Raw genomic sequence first — 16,035 nt, forward strand, 5'->3', positions numbered from 1 at the left:
GGGAGAGAAAGAAAGGGAATGGGCATGCCAGGTCCGCCTGTCATCGCAAATAAACTCCCAATGCACAGGCCACTTTATGCGTCTGGATTTACATGGGTACTGGAGAACTAAACCCAGGTGTCAGGCATTGCAATCAAGTACTTTTTAACTGCTGAGCCATCTCTCCAACCCAAATACTGCCTTTTAAATATACTAAAATCCTTGATATTTGATAGGTTAATAATATGTTAACTTTGTTTTGTCACCTTGTGTTCTTATGTTTAGGGTTATCATATCCTTCTGTCACAAGACACTGTTCACAGGATGCTGAAGAACACCCGTTGTCATTAACCAACTCTTTTGGAACTACTCCCAATAATGAAAGTAGTTACACTGCTACAGTATCTCAGGACCTTAATTACAAAGAAGCAAAAATTAACAAGGAAAAGCTACAGTCATTCCTAACTCCAGAAACTGATCTTCTGTCACCCCTGCAGGAAAGACAACATGAAAATCAAGAAAGCCACACAATTTCAGATAAAAAAGAAAAGGTCTTGGTCCCAGCATGCCATTCTGCAGCACAGCGTTTGGAAGTGAAGTCTAGCAGCATTCACTTTCGGTCGCAGGAAAGCCTTGTAGATGGCCATAGTAATACTAGCACTCTCATGTTATCTCCTAGCTCCAGGGATCTCCTGTTAAGTCCAGTTCTGGTTTCTAGAGGAAAAGAAGCATATAAAACATCAGAGGAACTAAAATATAAGAACTGTGATGTTGCTCTTGAATTAACCAAAGACAAAGGGAACTTAGGGGAAAGTGAAAAAATTTGTGTTTCAAATGAAAATTCTAAAAAAGTTGAGCTTTTGTCCTCTGAAAATTATGGAATAGTCGCATCACCGTTAGCAAACATGCAGTTCAACCAAGACACCAATCTAACAGTGATCCAAAAGGACCAAGAAGAAACTACTTCAGTTTCAGAAATAACTGTCAATCTAAACTCTGAAGAACTTTTCCCAGAAAATGAGAATAATGTCTTTCAAGTAACTGATGAAAAGAATAATCCTGTTTCAGGAAATGCTAAGGAACTCTCTGAAGAAGTCCTCAGTTGTACAAAAATTCCTGTTCTCAAGAACTCTTCCATGGTAGTAGATCGATACAGAGGTGATGAACGAGCAGCCCAAGTGCTGCTTACAGAAGACCTTGACCCACCAGACAGGGTCCATGGTCAGGCAAAGGAGAGCAGGACCAGTGTAAGGCAACACCCGGAAGTAAGTGCAGGCCAAGGTGTAAAGTCGCATGCCTCCTTGGATATGAGGTCAGGCACAAGCAATTATGGCGCAAACAGACGGTCAGTGCTCTTGGGTCCCATGTCAAAGCGCAGTTTGGGAGGTAGCTTTGGAACAGCTTCCAGTAAAGAAAGAAAACTCACTGCGTGTGACATTAAGAAAAGCAAAATGTTCTTCGGAGATACTGAGGAGCAGCATCCTACTAGCTTAGCTTGCATAGAACTTGGAAATGCCCTACCAGAAAGTCAGAAGGAACTAAGCAGACCTCATTCATTTGATTCACAGTCAGTTAGTTCTGTGTCTACCTATGTGCAGAATAATGCACTTGTTTCTCCTCAAAGAGGTGACCTTGCGACGCCTCAGGTGTTATCTTTAAGGCAAGATATTATTAATTCAAATCATAATTTAACACCTAGCCAAAAGGCAGAAGTTACAGAACTTTCTACTATATTAGAAGAATCAGGAAGTCAATTTGAATTTACACAGTTCAGGAAACCAAGCCTCCTCATACAGAGAAATACATTCAGAGTACCAGGAAACCATATGGCCGTTGTAAACACCACTTCTGAGGCTAGTAGAGATGTTGGTTTCCATCAAATGGCTGATTCCTGGCCTGTAGGTCATGAAGATTACAGCAGAAAATTGGAAGGTGCAGATGGAATTAAACAAAAGTTTCCCTGCTCATCGAACAACAACTGTAGCAAAAATGCATCCTGTTTTTTTACAGATGAAAATGCAGTGGAGTTTAGAGGCTTTTATTCTGCTCTTGGAACAAAACTGAATGTTTCTAGTGAAGCTCTGCAAAAGGCTATGAAGCTGTTCAGTGACCTTGAGAATGTCAGTGAGGAGACCTTCTCTTCAAGTAAACGTCATGATTCTGTTCCAGAGTTTCAGTCAAAAACTCCTAATAGTAATAAAAACCTTAATAAGAAAAGTACTAAGTACCAAGTAACATTACAAAAAAATATTGAAACGGCTACTGACATTTTTCTTAAGGAAAATAATGAAAATTCCACAAGAAATAGTGAACATAACAAATACACTGGTTCCAGCAGAAATGCTTGTAAACTAGAAGGTATAGGTGTCACAGTTAATCATAAAGATGAAAGTGACCTGCCACGTGCTCATCAGCACAGTGGGCATCTTATGTCATCTAGCCAGTTTGTGAAGAAAGGAAGCATACAAATTAAAGAAAGTTTGTCAGATTTAACCTGTTTGGAAGTTGTGAAAGATGAAGAAACATGTCATTTGAAATCCTCAAATAAAGAATTAGCTGCAGGTAATAAGGAACAAAATAGAAAAGATTGTGCTATATCCTTTCAGACTGCAAGTGGGAAAAACATCAAAGTCTCCAAGGAGTCATTCAATAAAGTTGCAGATTTCTTTGATCAAGAAACAGAACTGTCTAACTTTTCGGATTCCTTTAATTCTGAAATTCTTTCTGGCATAAATAACACAATAGGCATTTCAAGTCACAAGGTAAGAGTTGTGATTAAAAGCAAGTTATTGGAAGAAAGTTTCCCTGCTGATACTCAAAGGCAGCCCCAAAATCCCCAGCAACACCCTAAGTATGAAATACAAAAGATCAAAGAACCTTTGAGTTTTCATACAGCTAGTGGGAAAAAAGTTAAAATTACTCAGGAATCATTGGACAAAGTGAAAATGCTTTTTGATGGGAAAGAAGATATTAGTAGAACCATCAGTTTTAGTCAAGAGGCAAACCTGCTAACTGAGGAAGAGGACTGTCAGGAAATACTTTCATTAACATGTGAGAGAGTTGGATTAACTGTCCCAAAGTGTGAAGAAATGCAGAATTCTCAAAGTAATAATGAGAGGAACTTTGTTTCTAAGGAGACTGGAGTGCTATCCAAGCTAAGTGATAATTTACATAGACAAACTGACAATCCCAAAACATCAAATAGTATCTCCTTGAAAGCTCAAGTACATGAAAATGTAGAAGAAAGCATAGAAAAAAGTACAACACCTTGTCTCGAAAGTCACTCCCCTTCCTCAACCAGTGAAGATCCAGCTTTGGCATTTTACACAGGACACGGCAGAAAAATTTATGTAAGTCTGGCTTCACTATCCAAAGCAAAAAAATGGCTTAGAGAAAAATTGGATGATCAACTAGAAAAAAATCCTTCCAGGATTGTGTGTGTAAAGGAATACCCTGAGTATGATGTAGAAAATCCATCTGAAAATAGTTCAAATGATACTAGAACTGAAAATGATAAAAATCAGCTCTCTGAAAATCAAAAGTCACCTTATTTAAGGAAACATCACATGTCTAACAGCTATCCACACCATTCTGATGATGTATATAATGATTCAGGATATTTTTCTAAGAATAAAGCTGGTTCTGGTATTGAGACAGTCATAAAGAATGTCAAAGACAAAAATAACACCAGTTTTTCTGAAGAATCCATTGTAAAGGAAGTAAGTGCACACCCACAGACTATACATGAAGATACTCATGTTCAGAATCCTGGGACTAACCCTTTACCATGCAGAAATAAAAATGCAACCCCTAACTTAACCACACGTGATGCAAGTAATTGTGAGGTTGGATCACCCGCATTCAGTACAGCCAGTGGTAAGGTTGTCTGTATTTCACATGAAGCCATAGAAACGGTGAGAGAGAGATTTACAGACAACTGCAATAAGATAATTAAGCAAAACACCAAGAGCAAAAGAGACACTCCCCAAACAGCTCACAGTGAGTCAGTGGCTCATTTGGAGTTGTTTACTTCTCCTAACTCCTTAGGTGATGAAGGGTGTTGGGGTTCACATGAAACTGCTGCTGGCATTCAAAACAAACAGACTTTACAAAACAACCACAGTACATCTGGATTGGAGAAAGTTTCTGGAAGATTGCCTTGCCACCATGCTAGTTTGGAAACTTCACATACTGGGGATCTTCCTCGTTCTACTTACGCTTGTGGGATTTTTAGCACAGCAAGTGGGAAATCAATACAAGTATCAAATGCATCATTACAAAAAGCAAGACAGGTATTTTCTGAGTTAGAAAATAGTGCTAATCAGTGCTCAGCCACAGTGCCAACTAAAAGTAATGATTATGTAGACCAGTGCACAGGAGAAAGAGACATGGTGGCACCTATCCCCCAAGAAGCACTGTCACTTCACAAAAACTTGTCACACAACATAAATGCACCTGCTTTTGCTGGGTTTAGTACAGCAAGTGGAAAACGGGTTACAGTTTCAGAAAGTGCCTTGCACAAAGTGAAGGGAATGTTGGAAGAATTTGATTTCATCAGCACTGGACATGTTCTTCAGCCTTTACCTTCCTCTGAACAGAATGGGTCAGAAGCACTTTCTTGTGGTAATAGGACACCAGAATATTCTGTAAACTCTAAGCTGCAGAAGACCTACAATAATGAAGTAGAGTCATCAAGTGATTATAATGCTGAAAGTGGTTCTTCAGAAAATATTCATCCAGTCAGAGTTTCTGCCCCTCTCTCTCCGAAGCAAGATACACAGCTGGTATTAGGAACCAAAGTATCACTTACTGATAGCACTCATCTTTTGGGAAAAGAACAAGCTTTACCCCAAAGCATAAAAGTAGAAATTGGTACAACCAAAACGTTTACTAACATTGCTGTAAAAAATGCAGATCATTCTACTTCCTGCAAAGTTCCAGAAACTTACTTTGAAACTGAAGCAGTAGAGATTGCTAAAGCTTTCATGGAAGACAGTGAGTTGATGGACTGTGAACCACCAAGTGACACCGAATGCTGCCTGGCCTGTCCCAGAAGTGAGGAAGTAGTTTTAAGTTCAAGAACTAGGAAAAGAAGAGGAGTCACTGTTGGCCCAGTTGGTAAGTCACTTTTTTGTTTGTTTCTTTGTTTTTACTTTGGGTTAGCCAGTCTGTTGCAGAAGGTTTCAGTCCTTAATATTGTCAGCAGGCTACAAATTAAGAGTTTTAAAAGTATTTTTTTTCCTGTGGCATTTTGGGACAATGATTTGACTTGTTATCTATTAAGTCTGGGTACCTGTAAGTCATCTTAAGGATCTTCTAGTATAATTTTTCTCATTGTTGATAGTTGTAATTGAAAAATTACTGTTAAAGTTTGAGCTTTAAGACAGATTATGTAACGTTAACCTACTAATAGTTTTTTTTAAAAAAATATTTATTTGTTTATTTGAGAGAAAGAGGCAGAGAGTGAATATGGGCACAGCTGGGCCTTCTACTACTGCAGATAAACTCTAGACACGTGCACCACTTAATATGTCTGGCTTTACATGGGTACGAAATTAAACCTGGGGCTGTCAGGCTTTATAAGCAAATTACTTAGCAATAAACCCAACATAGTACTTTTGTGGGTAGAGAACTCAATGTTAGCTTGCTTCCCTCACAGATAGATATTCTAAAAACAGTTGCTATTTTCAAATAGTATCTTCTTAATGCCATAGGGCAGTATTCTAACTTCAAAGTACCAAGGTTTGATTCCCTAGATCCTATGTAAGCCAGATGCACATGGTGGCACAAGCATCTGGAGTTTGTTTGCAGTAGCTGGAAGCCCTGGTATGCCCATTCTCTTCCCCCCCCCCATAATAAATAAATAAAAATAAAATGAAATGAAAAGAAAATAATGGCTTTACTTACTATAATCCATTTTGTTCTGTCTGTATGCTGAAGTGAATTGATCTATGTAGAAAGGAAAAACAACTTAGGGGCTGGAGAGAGATGGCTTAGCAGTTAAGGTACTTGCCTGCAAAGCTAAAGGACCTGGGTTCGATTCTCCAGAACCTATATAAGCCAGATGCACAATGTGGTACATGCATCCAGAGTTCATTTGCAGTGGCTAGATACCCTGGCATGCCCATTCTCTCTCCCTCTCTCTGCTTCTTTCTCTTTCGCAAATAAATAAAATATTTTAAAAAAACAACAACTTGGAATTGTAAACAATGTCAACAGTATTTTATGTACAATTTTACCAACTTCTGGTGTTTTCCTGACTTTCATTTATTTGTGAGGAGAGAGAGTAAGGAGTGCACCAGTGTCTCTTGCTACTTTAAACAAACTCCAAACGCATGTGCCACCTTGTGCATCTGGCTTTATGTGGGTACTGGGGAATAGAACCAGGGTCTTAGGCTTCACAGGCAAGCACTGTAACTGCTAAGCCATCTATCTCTCTGGGCCAAAATATTTTATTTATTTATTTGAGAGAGTAGAATTTTTAAATGTGTGTTACTATTACTAATCTTTATGTAATTTGGTAATATTTGAAACTTGATTCTATTTTACTGACTCTTTCACAGACTTATAAATAAATTCATCCTTAAGCCAAGTATGGTGGCAAGTGCCTCTAATCACAGCACAAGTTCATCTTCAGTTCCATAGCAAGTTTGAAGTCCGAAAGAATCAGTAAAAAGCAAAGTTAGTTTTCAAACATTACCAAATTACATCAAAAATATCTCCAAAGGGCTGGAGAGATGGCTTAGCGGTTAAGCGCTTGCCTGTGAAGCCTAAGGACTCCGGTTCGAGGTTTGGTTCCCCAGGTCCCACGTTAGCCAGATGCACAAGGGGGCGCACGCATCTGGAGTTCGTTTGCAGAGGCTGGAAGCCCTGGCGTGCCCATTCTCTCTCTCCCTCTACCTGTCTTTCTCTCTGTGTTTGTCGCTCTCAAATAAATAAACAAAAAATAAAAAAAAAAAAATCTCTCCAAAGTCAGGCATGGTTACATACATCTTTAATCCCAGCACTTGGGAGGCAGAGGTAGGAGGATTGCCATGAGTTCAAGGCCACTCTGAGACTTCATAGTGAATTCCAGGTCAGCATGAGCTATAGTAAAACCCTACCTCGAAAAAACAAAAGAAAAAAAAAGAAAGAAAGAAGGAAATATCTCCAAAGAAATCATTCTTGACTTTACTGCCCCTCCCCCAAAAAAAGGTTATTTGAAGAGATTTTTATTTGTTTATTTTTTGAGAGGGAGAGAGAGGCAGATAGGAGAGAAAATGGGCACACCAGGACCACTAGCCACTGCAAATGAACTCCAGATGCATGCAACACCTTGTACACCTGGCGTTGCGTGGGTACTGGGGAATCAAACTCGGGTTCTTAGGCTTTGCAGACAAGTGCCTTAACCATGGAGACATTTCTCCAGCCCTATTTGAGAGATTTTATTGTCCTTATTGGAAGTAGACCTAGAGTCAATGCCATTTTATTAAAAAGTAGTTTATTATATGATTTGTGGAAATATCTGTTTACTTCACAGACCCTTCTAGTGTTTAAAAAGTAATAGAAATTAAGTTGGGCATGGTGGTACATGACTTAAATCCCAGCACTCAGGAGGCAGAGGTAGGAGGATCACTGTGAGTTTGAGGCCACCCTGAGACTACAGAGTGAGTTCTAGGTCAGCCTGGGCTGGAGCAAGACCCTACCTCAAAAAACAAAAAGCAAACAAAGTAATAGAAATTAAATTAATATCCAACATAAATTTCTCTTTATTTAAAAGTAGAGCGATTGTTACTTAAGTTGCAGCTACAGGGCTGAGGACGTGGCTCAGTTGTTAGAGTATGTACCAAGCATGCAGGAGGCCCCGGGCTCAGCCCCCAGCACTGCATAAACTGTGTGTGGTCGAGCGCAGCTGTGCTCCCAACACCCCGCACGTGGACGGGGCAGGAGGATCAGGAGCTTAGGTCAGCCCGGCTACACAGTGAGACCGATACATGAAGCTTATTTCAACAACAAATTAATTTGTGTATTTCCTTGACAGATTGTAAGAGTATTTTAGTTTTTAAAAATGAATACAGGCGTTTAAAAGATAAAATTGATGAAATTACAAGCATGTATGGAATTATCTTTTCAGGAGATCCTCCAATCAAAAGAAGCTTATTAAATGAATTTGACAGGATAATAGAAAATAAAGGAAAATGCTTAAAAGCCTTAAAAAGTACTCCAGATGGTAAAGTTTGCTTTTTATTTTTGTCTTGTCCCTAAGGTACTATGTATATAATATTCTTGAAGTTATCTCACTCAGTTCATTTGGTATGTCTTTTGCAAAAGATTTTATAGTGTGGTTTCACTGTTAAACTGTTATTTTTGTTTCCTGTGTGGACTTTCCCTTCATGGTACTTAGCACGATGCTGGGGTTGTCTGTAATTAGAAAGTGTAAAATGGTTATGAAGACGGGTATGGTGGGGCACGCCTTTAATCCCAGCACTCAGGAGGCAGAGGTAGGAGGATCGCCGTGAGTTTGAGACCACATAGTGAATTCCAAGTCAGCCCAGCTAAAGCAAGATCCTACCTTGAAAAACAAAACAAAACAAAAAAAAAAGGTTATAAGGTCATGACTTTAAATCTTTTTAATTTATTTTTATTTATATATTTGAGAGAGAGAATGGACACATGCCAACTTGTGCATCTAGCTTATGTGGATCCTGGGGAATCCTACCTTGGTCCTTTGGCATTGCAAGTAAGCACCTTAACTCTACGGCATCTCTGCAGCCCGACTTTTTTTTTTTTTTTTGAGGTACGGTCTCACTTTAGCCCAGGCTGACCTGGGATTCACTCTGTAGTCTCAGGGTGGCCTGGAACTCACAGCAATCCTACCTCTCCTCTTGAGTGCTGGGATTAAAGGCGTACACCACCATGCCTGGCTCTGACTTGTTAATTTTAAAAAAAATACTTTATTTATTTGCAAGAAGAGAGAGAGAATGAGTATGGGCATGCCAGGGCCTCCGGTCTCTGCAAACAAATTCTAGATGCATGTACCACTTTGTGCATCTGGTTTTATGTGGATACTCGGGAATCGAACCCAGGCTGGCAGGCTTTGCAGGCAAGTACCTTAACCACTGAGCCATCCCCAGCCCGAATAATGACTTTTTTTAAATTTTTATTTATTTATTTGAGAGTGACAGACACAGAGAGAAAGACAGATAGAGGGAGAGAGAGAGAATGGACACGCCAGGGCTTCCAGCCTCTGCAAACGAACTCCAGACACGTGCGCCCCCTTGTGCATCTGGCTAACGTGGGACCTGGGGAACCGAGCCTCGAACCGGGGTCCTTAGGCTTCACAGGCAAGCGCTTAACTGCTAAGCCATCTCTCCAGCCCCCGAATAATGACTTTTAAGCTGTGAAAATTTACTAAAAATATGATAGATAATTTAAATCTCAGGTTCCTGAGTCTAGTTGTTTTTACAGTACTACAGTAAGTACTTTTCAAATTTTCATGTATTTATTTGTGTGTGCATGTGTGTGTGCGTGCACACGCGTGTTTGCTGCTGCAAACAAGTGCCAGATGTGTCACTTTTTGTATCCAGCTTATGTGGGTGGTTTGGGATTTGAATCCACGCCAGCAGGCTTTGCAGGCAAACATCGTTAGCCTCTGAGCTAACTTTCCAGCCCTCCAGTCAGGCTTTTGACTACTCCCAGTCCACCAAATATTCTTTCCCAGTCATATAATAATCTCTGTGTTGCCAAATTAGGTGAGCAGTTCTCAGTTATTTATTGATTTATTGATTTTCATTCATTCATTTGTGAGAGAGAGAGAGAGACAGAGGCACACACACAGAATGAATATGAATGTGCTAGGACCTACTGCCATTGTAAACAAACTCTAAACATGTGTCACCTTGTGCATGTGGCATTATGTGGGTACTGAGGAATCGAACCCAGGCCATCAGGCTTTACGAGCAAGCACCTTGAACTGCTGAGTCATCTATTCAGTCCCTCAATCTTTATCTAACTACATCTTTCAGCCAACATAGTATAGTTGAGTGCTCTTCTTGAGTGCCCTGTAGTCTATTTACACACATCCTCTTTCCAGTCTTCCTAGTGGTTCCTCTCTGTCCTTTCCGTATCAGTTTGCCAGATCTCTTCTGGGCCTAAATGTCCTGAGTAGCGAAGCTGTGAAGCTTTCCATACAGCTTTCATGTGGCTGCACTCCAGACTCATTGCTAGTGTGCTTATCAAACAGTATGGCCATGACAAATTATTCATTTCATTCCTCCTCCACACTTGTTCTTTCTCTTGTCTTCTGTTGTAAGAGGCAGGACCATTCTGCCACTTGATTACATCAGAGCCTTAGTGTTATCTTTTACTCTGTTGTTCCTCATACCCCTCACTCAACCAATCAATAATCCTGTACGTTCCACCTTCAAACATACAAGAATCTCACATGCACAACCCGAGTTTAATCTGCATCACTGCAAACCAGCGTAAATAACAGATGGGTATGGAGACATACGCCTGTGGCCCAGACTAAGGATGCTGTGGCCAGAGTGCTATGATGTTGAGGCCACCCTGAGCCACATAGCGGATTTGAGGCCTGCATGGACTACATAGCAAAGGCTTACCTCGAAAACACAGCAAGTTTTGATGATTTCTTTGTTATCTCCCTGCTTTTTGTTTTAAGTATTTTCGTTTACTTATTTGCAAGTAAAGAGAGAGAAAATGATGGGCACACCAGGCCTCTTGCCACTGCAAACCAACTCCAGTAGTGCGCACCACTTTTTGCGTCTGACTTTACCTGGGTACTGGGGAACTGAGTCTGGGCCTGCAAGCTTTTCAGGCTTAGGCACCTTTAACCACTGAGCCATCTCCCCAGCCCATTCTCTACTTTTTGTTGTTGTGTAGAGCTAGGGTCTCTCTCTGAGAGAAGAGAATGGCTGTGTCAGGACCTCCAACTGCTGCAAACGCCAGATGCATGTGCCACTTTGTGCATCTGGCTTTATCTGGCTACTAGGGAATCGAACCTTGGTCATTTGGCTTTGCAGGCAAGCGCCTTAACTGCTGATCCATCTCTCTAGCCTAGCATTTGCTTACTTATTTGCATGTGCACATATTTGCATGTGCCACAGCGTACATGTGGAGGTAGAGAAATTGTCTGTGCTCCACTTACTTTGAGAAGAGGTCTCCTGCTGCTCCAAAAATACAATTCAGAGTCTACTGTCTCTACCTCCCATGGTCATAGGCACACTGGAGTCACAGGTGCTTGTAACACTTTGTTTCTGGTTTTAATAATCTCTGTGTTCTGGCTAATTGAAGTCAGGTTAGCAGGCTTTGTAAGCAAATACCTTTAACTGCTGAGCCATCTCCCTAGCCCTATTTCCTTGCTTTTTTATTCTCACAAGAAGTTTTCCTAGGATCTTGTAATTTGTCTGCTCCAGTGCTGGAATCAGCTGTGGTACTTGGAGCAGTTAATAGTTTCTTACAAATGAGACTGAGGCATGATGATGATGTTGCCGTTCTTGTTTTTGTTTTGTTTTAATGCCCATGTTCTTTGTTCCTAATAACTTAGTTACCATTTTCATATTTGCTCTATCATGTAGCAGTAGGGTTTTTTTTACTTCAGAACCTCTTATTCTCTCAAAAATTATTGAGGACCTGAAAGAGAACTTGTTTATATAAATTATATCTATTGATTCTTATCACATTAAAAGTTGGAAGAGCCAGGCATGGTGGCACATGCCTCTAATCCCAGCACTCGGGAGGCAGAGGTAGGAAGATCACTGTGACTTCAAGGCCACCCTGAGACTACAGAGTGAATTCCAGGTCAGCCTGAGCTAGAGAGAGACCCTACCTAGAAAAAAAAAAAAAAAAAAAAGTTTAAAGTTGGGGCTGCAGAGACAGCTTAGCAGTTACACTTGCCTGCAAAGCCAAAGGACCCACGTGAAGCTGAAAGCACAAGGTGGCGCCTGCATCTGGAGTTTGTTTGCAGTGACTAGAGGCCCTTGTGTGCCCATTCTCCCTCCCTCTCTCAAATAAATTAAATAAAATAAAATTTTAAAAGTTGAAATTTTTTAATGGTGGTGGCAATCTGCATTGATCATTTAGAAAATATTAGTTTTCTGAGATGCATATAGATCCCCCAAAAGTTAGCATATGTTATTATAAGCGTGTAGTCATGAGTGCTGGGAACCGCGGGTGTGCACATCATGCGGGTTAAGTAGTGGTCAGGTTTGAACACTCCAGGCAGGCACTGTGTGTCAGCTGTGTCCGTTCCAGCCCCTTCCTCCACACACTGCTCACCTCCGTTGTGTAGGCTTCACTTCTCTTTTCTGCTCACCTCCGCTGTGTAGGCTTCACTTCTCTTTTCTGCTCACCTCCGCTGTGTAGGCTTCACTTCTCTTTTCTGCTCACCTCCGCTGTGTAGGCTTCACTTCTCTTTTCTGAGAGCCTTAAATACTAGAAAGCCTGACACATGCTTCCTAGAATTCTGATTTTCATTTGCAAGCCTAAATTTTGCTACGGGAAAAGATAATTGTCATTTATTTTCCTTATAGCCATCACCTCATTTCATTCATTCAAAAAACATGTTTGGGGCTGGAGAGATGGCTTAGTGGTTAAGGCACTTGCCGACAAAGCCAAAGGATCCATGTTCATTGCCCAGTACTCATGTAAAGCCAGATGCACAAGCTGGCGCATGTGTTTGGAGTTTGTTAGCGGTGGCTAGAGGCCCTGGCACACCTATCTTCTCTCTGTCTGCCTCTGTCTCCCTTTCAAATAAATAGAATATTTTGGGAAAAAAATGTTTTCTAAATACCCAGGTTTGAAGAACTAGTTGTTTGCTATTTTTTCAAGTAAACATGGTAAATATCTAAAGAAAAATATGTTAATGCATCTCACCACCTAATTATGAAAATTTATTTTCCCCAGATCTATGTTCTGCACATATTGCAGACCATGCTAGCAGTGCAAATGTTATTTCGCACAGAGTAAAGGCCATAAATAAGTAATACCTTAGAGTACGTGACAGTGGATCTCCTAAAAGGGCTGTGGGCACTCTCCCTCTGTTCCTCTGTTCACCCTTGAGAATTGCTGCCCCACACTGTACACACACAGCCTCGAGTTTACGGCACCTGTGGAATTTACAAATTCTTTGCAGTTGTTAAACATGGATAGTCCACATACTGTGTTGAATTGTCAAAGTTATTCTTCTGCACTTACAAGTTTAGTAGCTAGGCTAAATGCACTTGTCACCATTTGTTTCCAATTTTATGATTTTTTTTACATTTAAATAAATTCACTCATAAGATGTAACTAGATAAATCTTAATTCTGTCTCTGTTGTCCATATTATTTACCTTTAGTATTGCTTTTTTAGAAAATATTTTTATTAATCTTTTTTGCAAGCAGAGAAGGAGGAAGAGAGAGAATGGGCATGCCAGGTCCTCCAGCCACTGCAAACAAATTCGGGGTGTATGTGCCACCTTGTGCATATGGCTTTATGTAGGTGCTTAGGAATTGAACCCAAGCCGCTAGGCTTTTGTAAGCAAGTGCCCTTAACAGCTGTGCCATCTCTCCAGGCCAGCCACCTCTTTGTAATTGTTTTTGTTTTATCCCTTGGGGATTCGCCTTTGTAAAACTAAGCAAATACATGCATATATGTTCTCATTGCCCTTCTTGAGTCAAAACATATAATATATTCACCTTTTTATAACTTGTTTGTTAGAATTTATCTAGTAGACACTCCTAGTAAGTACATAAAAGTCATCTTCGTTTCTGTGGTTACATAGTACTTGGCCATGTGAGTATATCCTGTTATTTTCAGCTAATTCCTAATTAATGGGTGAATTAGAAGTTTAATAGATATAAATTATATGTTGAGAATGAATAATATCTAAAGCTATACTTTTTAATCTTCATAAAATCAAAATTTAGATTTGATATTTACACTGGCAATTAGTTCACGCTGCTGAGTTATGATTATTAAAACCAACAGACTAAATTTATAAGTAATTCCTCTTGGGGTTTATACTCTTATGTTATTTGGCATATAGTCATAATCAATTTGTGGATCAAGTATATTTTGATAATTATCATTACATATTTATAATATGCATTGAAGATTTTAGTGTCTCAATTTTTATGAATATTTACAATAATATGTGATAAACAGAAAATAAAATCTCCCACTAGATTTTCATTAATATAGAAAAATCATTTTTTTCTAGGCATAATAAAAGATAGAAGATTGTTCATGCATCACATTTCTTTAGAGCCAGTATCCTGTGGACCCTTTTGGTAAGATAGGTTTAAATTTGTTTTTAATCTAGTATAATACAGGAAAAATGTGATCTCTTAAAAAAATCAATATTTCTGAAACAAATGTCACCAATAGGCAGTAAAGAAATTAACACTTCTGAAAGTCTAAGAGCGTGTGTCAGTATTAAATGATTCTGTACTTTGGTCATATTTTTTAGTACTGTTTTATATCATCATCCAATATTTTTTAGTCATGGCAGGTTTGTGAAGTAGATAGATTATATTCCAATTTTATGGATAATGTTCTGAATTGGGAGAGATTAAGAAATGCTTTAATCAATTGAAAGGATGGCAGTTAGTGGACTGAGAGAGATCATGAGTTCAAATTTGAAGCCAGCTGGCTACAGAGGGAATTTCTAGCCCAAGCTGTAGAGATCTTGTTTCAGATGCTCATGCGCGCACACACAGAGATGGCATTGATAGATACCCTTTTAGCTCTCCTCCATCTCTAAAATTTACTAAGGCTACTAAGAGAATTTTTCATTGTATCATTTTCTTTTTGTTTAAGTGTTTTAAATTTATTTCTTTATTTATGACAGAAAAAGAACAGGCATGTCAGGGCCTGTTATTATTGTAAACAAGCTCCAGACACATGTGTCACATTGTACGTCTGGCTTTAATGGCTACTGAGAATCAAACATGTGACATCAGAATTTGTAAACAAATGCTTTTAACTGCTTAAGCCATCTCCCCTGCCCCTCACTGAGTAATTTCCCAGACATGCATCAGAAGAAACAAAGGTCCAGGAACTGAAAACATGAATGCCTCAGCAGTCCGAGCAAGCAGAGGCGCTACCAGACTCCCTGTCTTGAGGAAGACTCGGTTGTCAGCAGCAGTGCTTCTCATGCTGGAGCAGGAAACAGGCCGGTCCATTGAAGAGTCCTCTGTCGCCCCTGCCCCACTGCAGACAAGCATTCGTCACGAATTCAGCAGAGGACTTACTGCCATTCTGGTCTGAGGATAGGCGAGAGGAAGCGGACACTAAACACAGCTGAAGTGCTTTGAGAATAGAAACTAAGTGAAAGTGTGAATATCACATGGACATGTCCAACCTCTTTCCTACACTTGCCTCCCGGATGCTGGCAAGAGTCTTGTTGGTAAGGAGTATGGCTGGCCCAACAGAAGTGATGTAGAAATGCTGACAGTTCAAGATGCTCAGATGAAGTAACTTCATGGCAAGTCACCAGACAGTGAGGTCAGCAACTGACAAGTCTTATCAGAACATGCAGCCTCCAGCCTGCAATTTAGTGCATCTTCGTTCAGTGAAAACTGACAGTAAAGAACCATTACGGCATTGCAAGGGGCCACAGTGAGAGATGGCAACCAAAATATGAACCGGGCTGGAGAGATGGATCAGTGGTTAGGCATCTGCCTGCAAAGCCTAACGACCCAGGTTTGAGTCCCCAGGACCCACATAAAGCCAGATGCACAAGGTGACACATGTGTCTGGAGTTCATTTTGTGTGCCCATTCTCTCCCTTTCTAACTGTTTCTGTCTCTGTCTGCTTCTTCCTCCCTCTCCCTCCCTCCCTCTCTCTCTCTCTGATAAATACTAAAATAAGTAAATAAATAAATATGAATCAGAGCTAAAAAATGAAAGGAACTTGTAGGAAATGGACAATGTGAGGATCAATGCAGAAGGAAAATGAAGAGAAATTCTTTTTTTTCTTTTTTAAACAAGATCTCCCTTTATAGCCCTGGCTGGCCCAAAACTCCCTATGGGCACAAAGCTAGCTTTGAACTTGCAATCCTCTTGCCCCACCTTG

At 40.0% G+C, this 16,035-nt stretch overlaps 1 protein-coding gene across 3 annotated transcripts in view; it reads left to right on the forward strand.

Annotated features, from left to right (window-relative positions):
* The window catches only part of Brca2 (BRCA2 DNA repair associated), a 65,151-nt gene that overhangs the window by 16,499 nt on the left and 32,617 nt on the right, over positions 1-16,035 (forward strand). For all 3 annotated transcript variants that reach the window (XM_045154205.1, XM_045154206.1, XM_045154207.1), the window contains exons 11-13: positions 265-5,097; positions 8,093-8,188; positions 14,180-14,249. In XM_045154205.1, the coding sequence (XP_045010140.1) occupies positions 265-5,097; positions 8,093-8,188; positions 14,180-14,249 (4,999 nt within the window). The remainder of the gene's footprint in view (positions 1-264; positions 5,098-8,092; positions 8,189-14,179; positions 14,250-16,035) is intronic.

The sequence above is a fragment of the Jaculus jaculus genome, chromosome 7 (assembly GCF_020740685.1).
Source record: "Jaculus jaculus isolate mJacJac1 chromosome 7, mJacJac1.mat.Y.cur, whole genome shotgun sequence".
NCBI lineage: Eukaryota > Metazoa > Chordata > Mammalia > Rodentia > Dipodidae > Jaculus > Jaculus jaculus.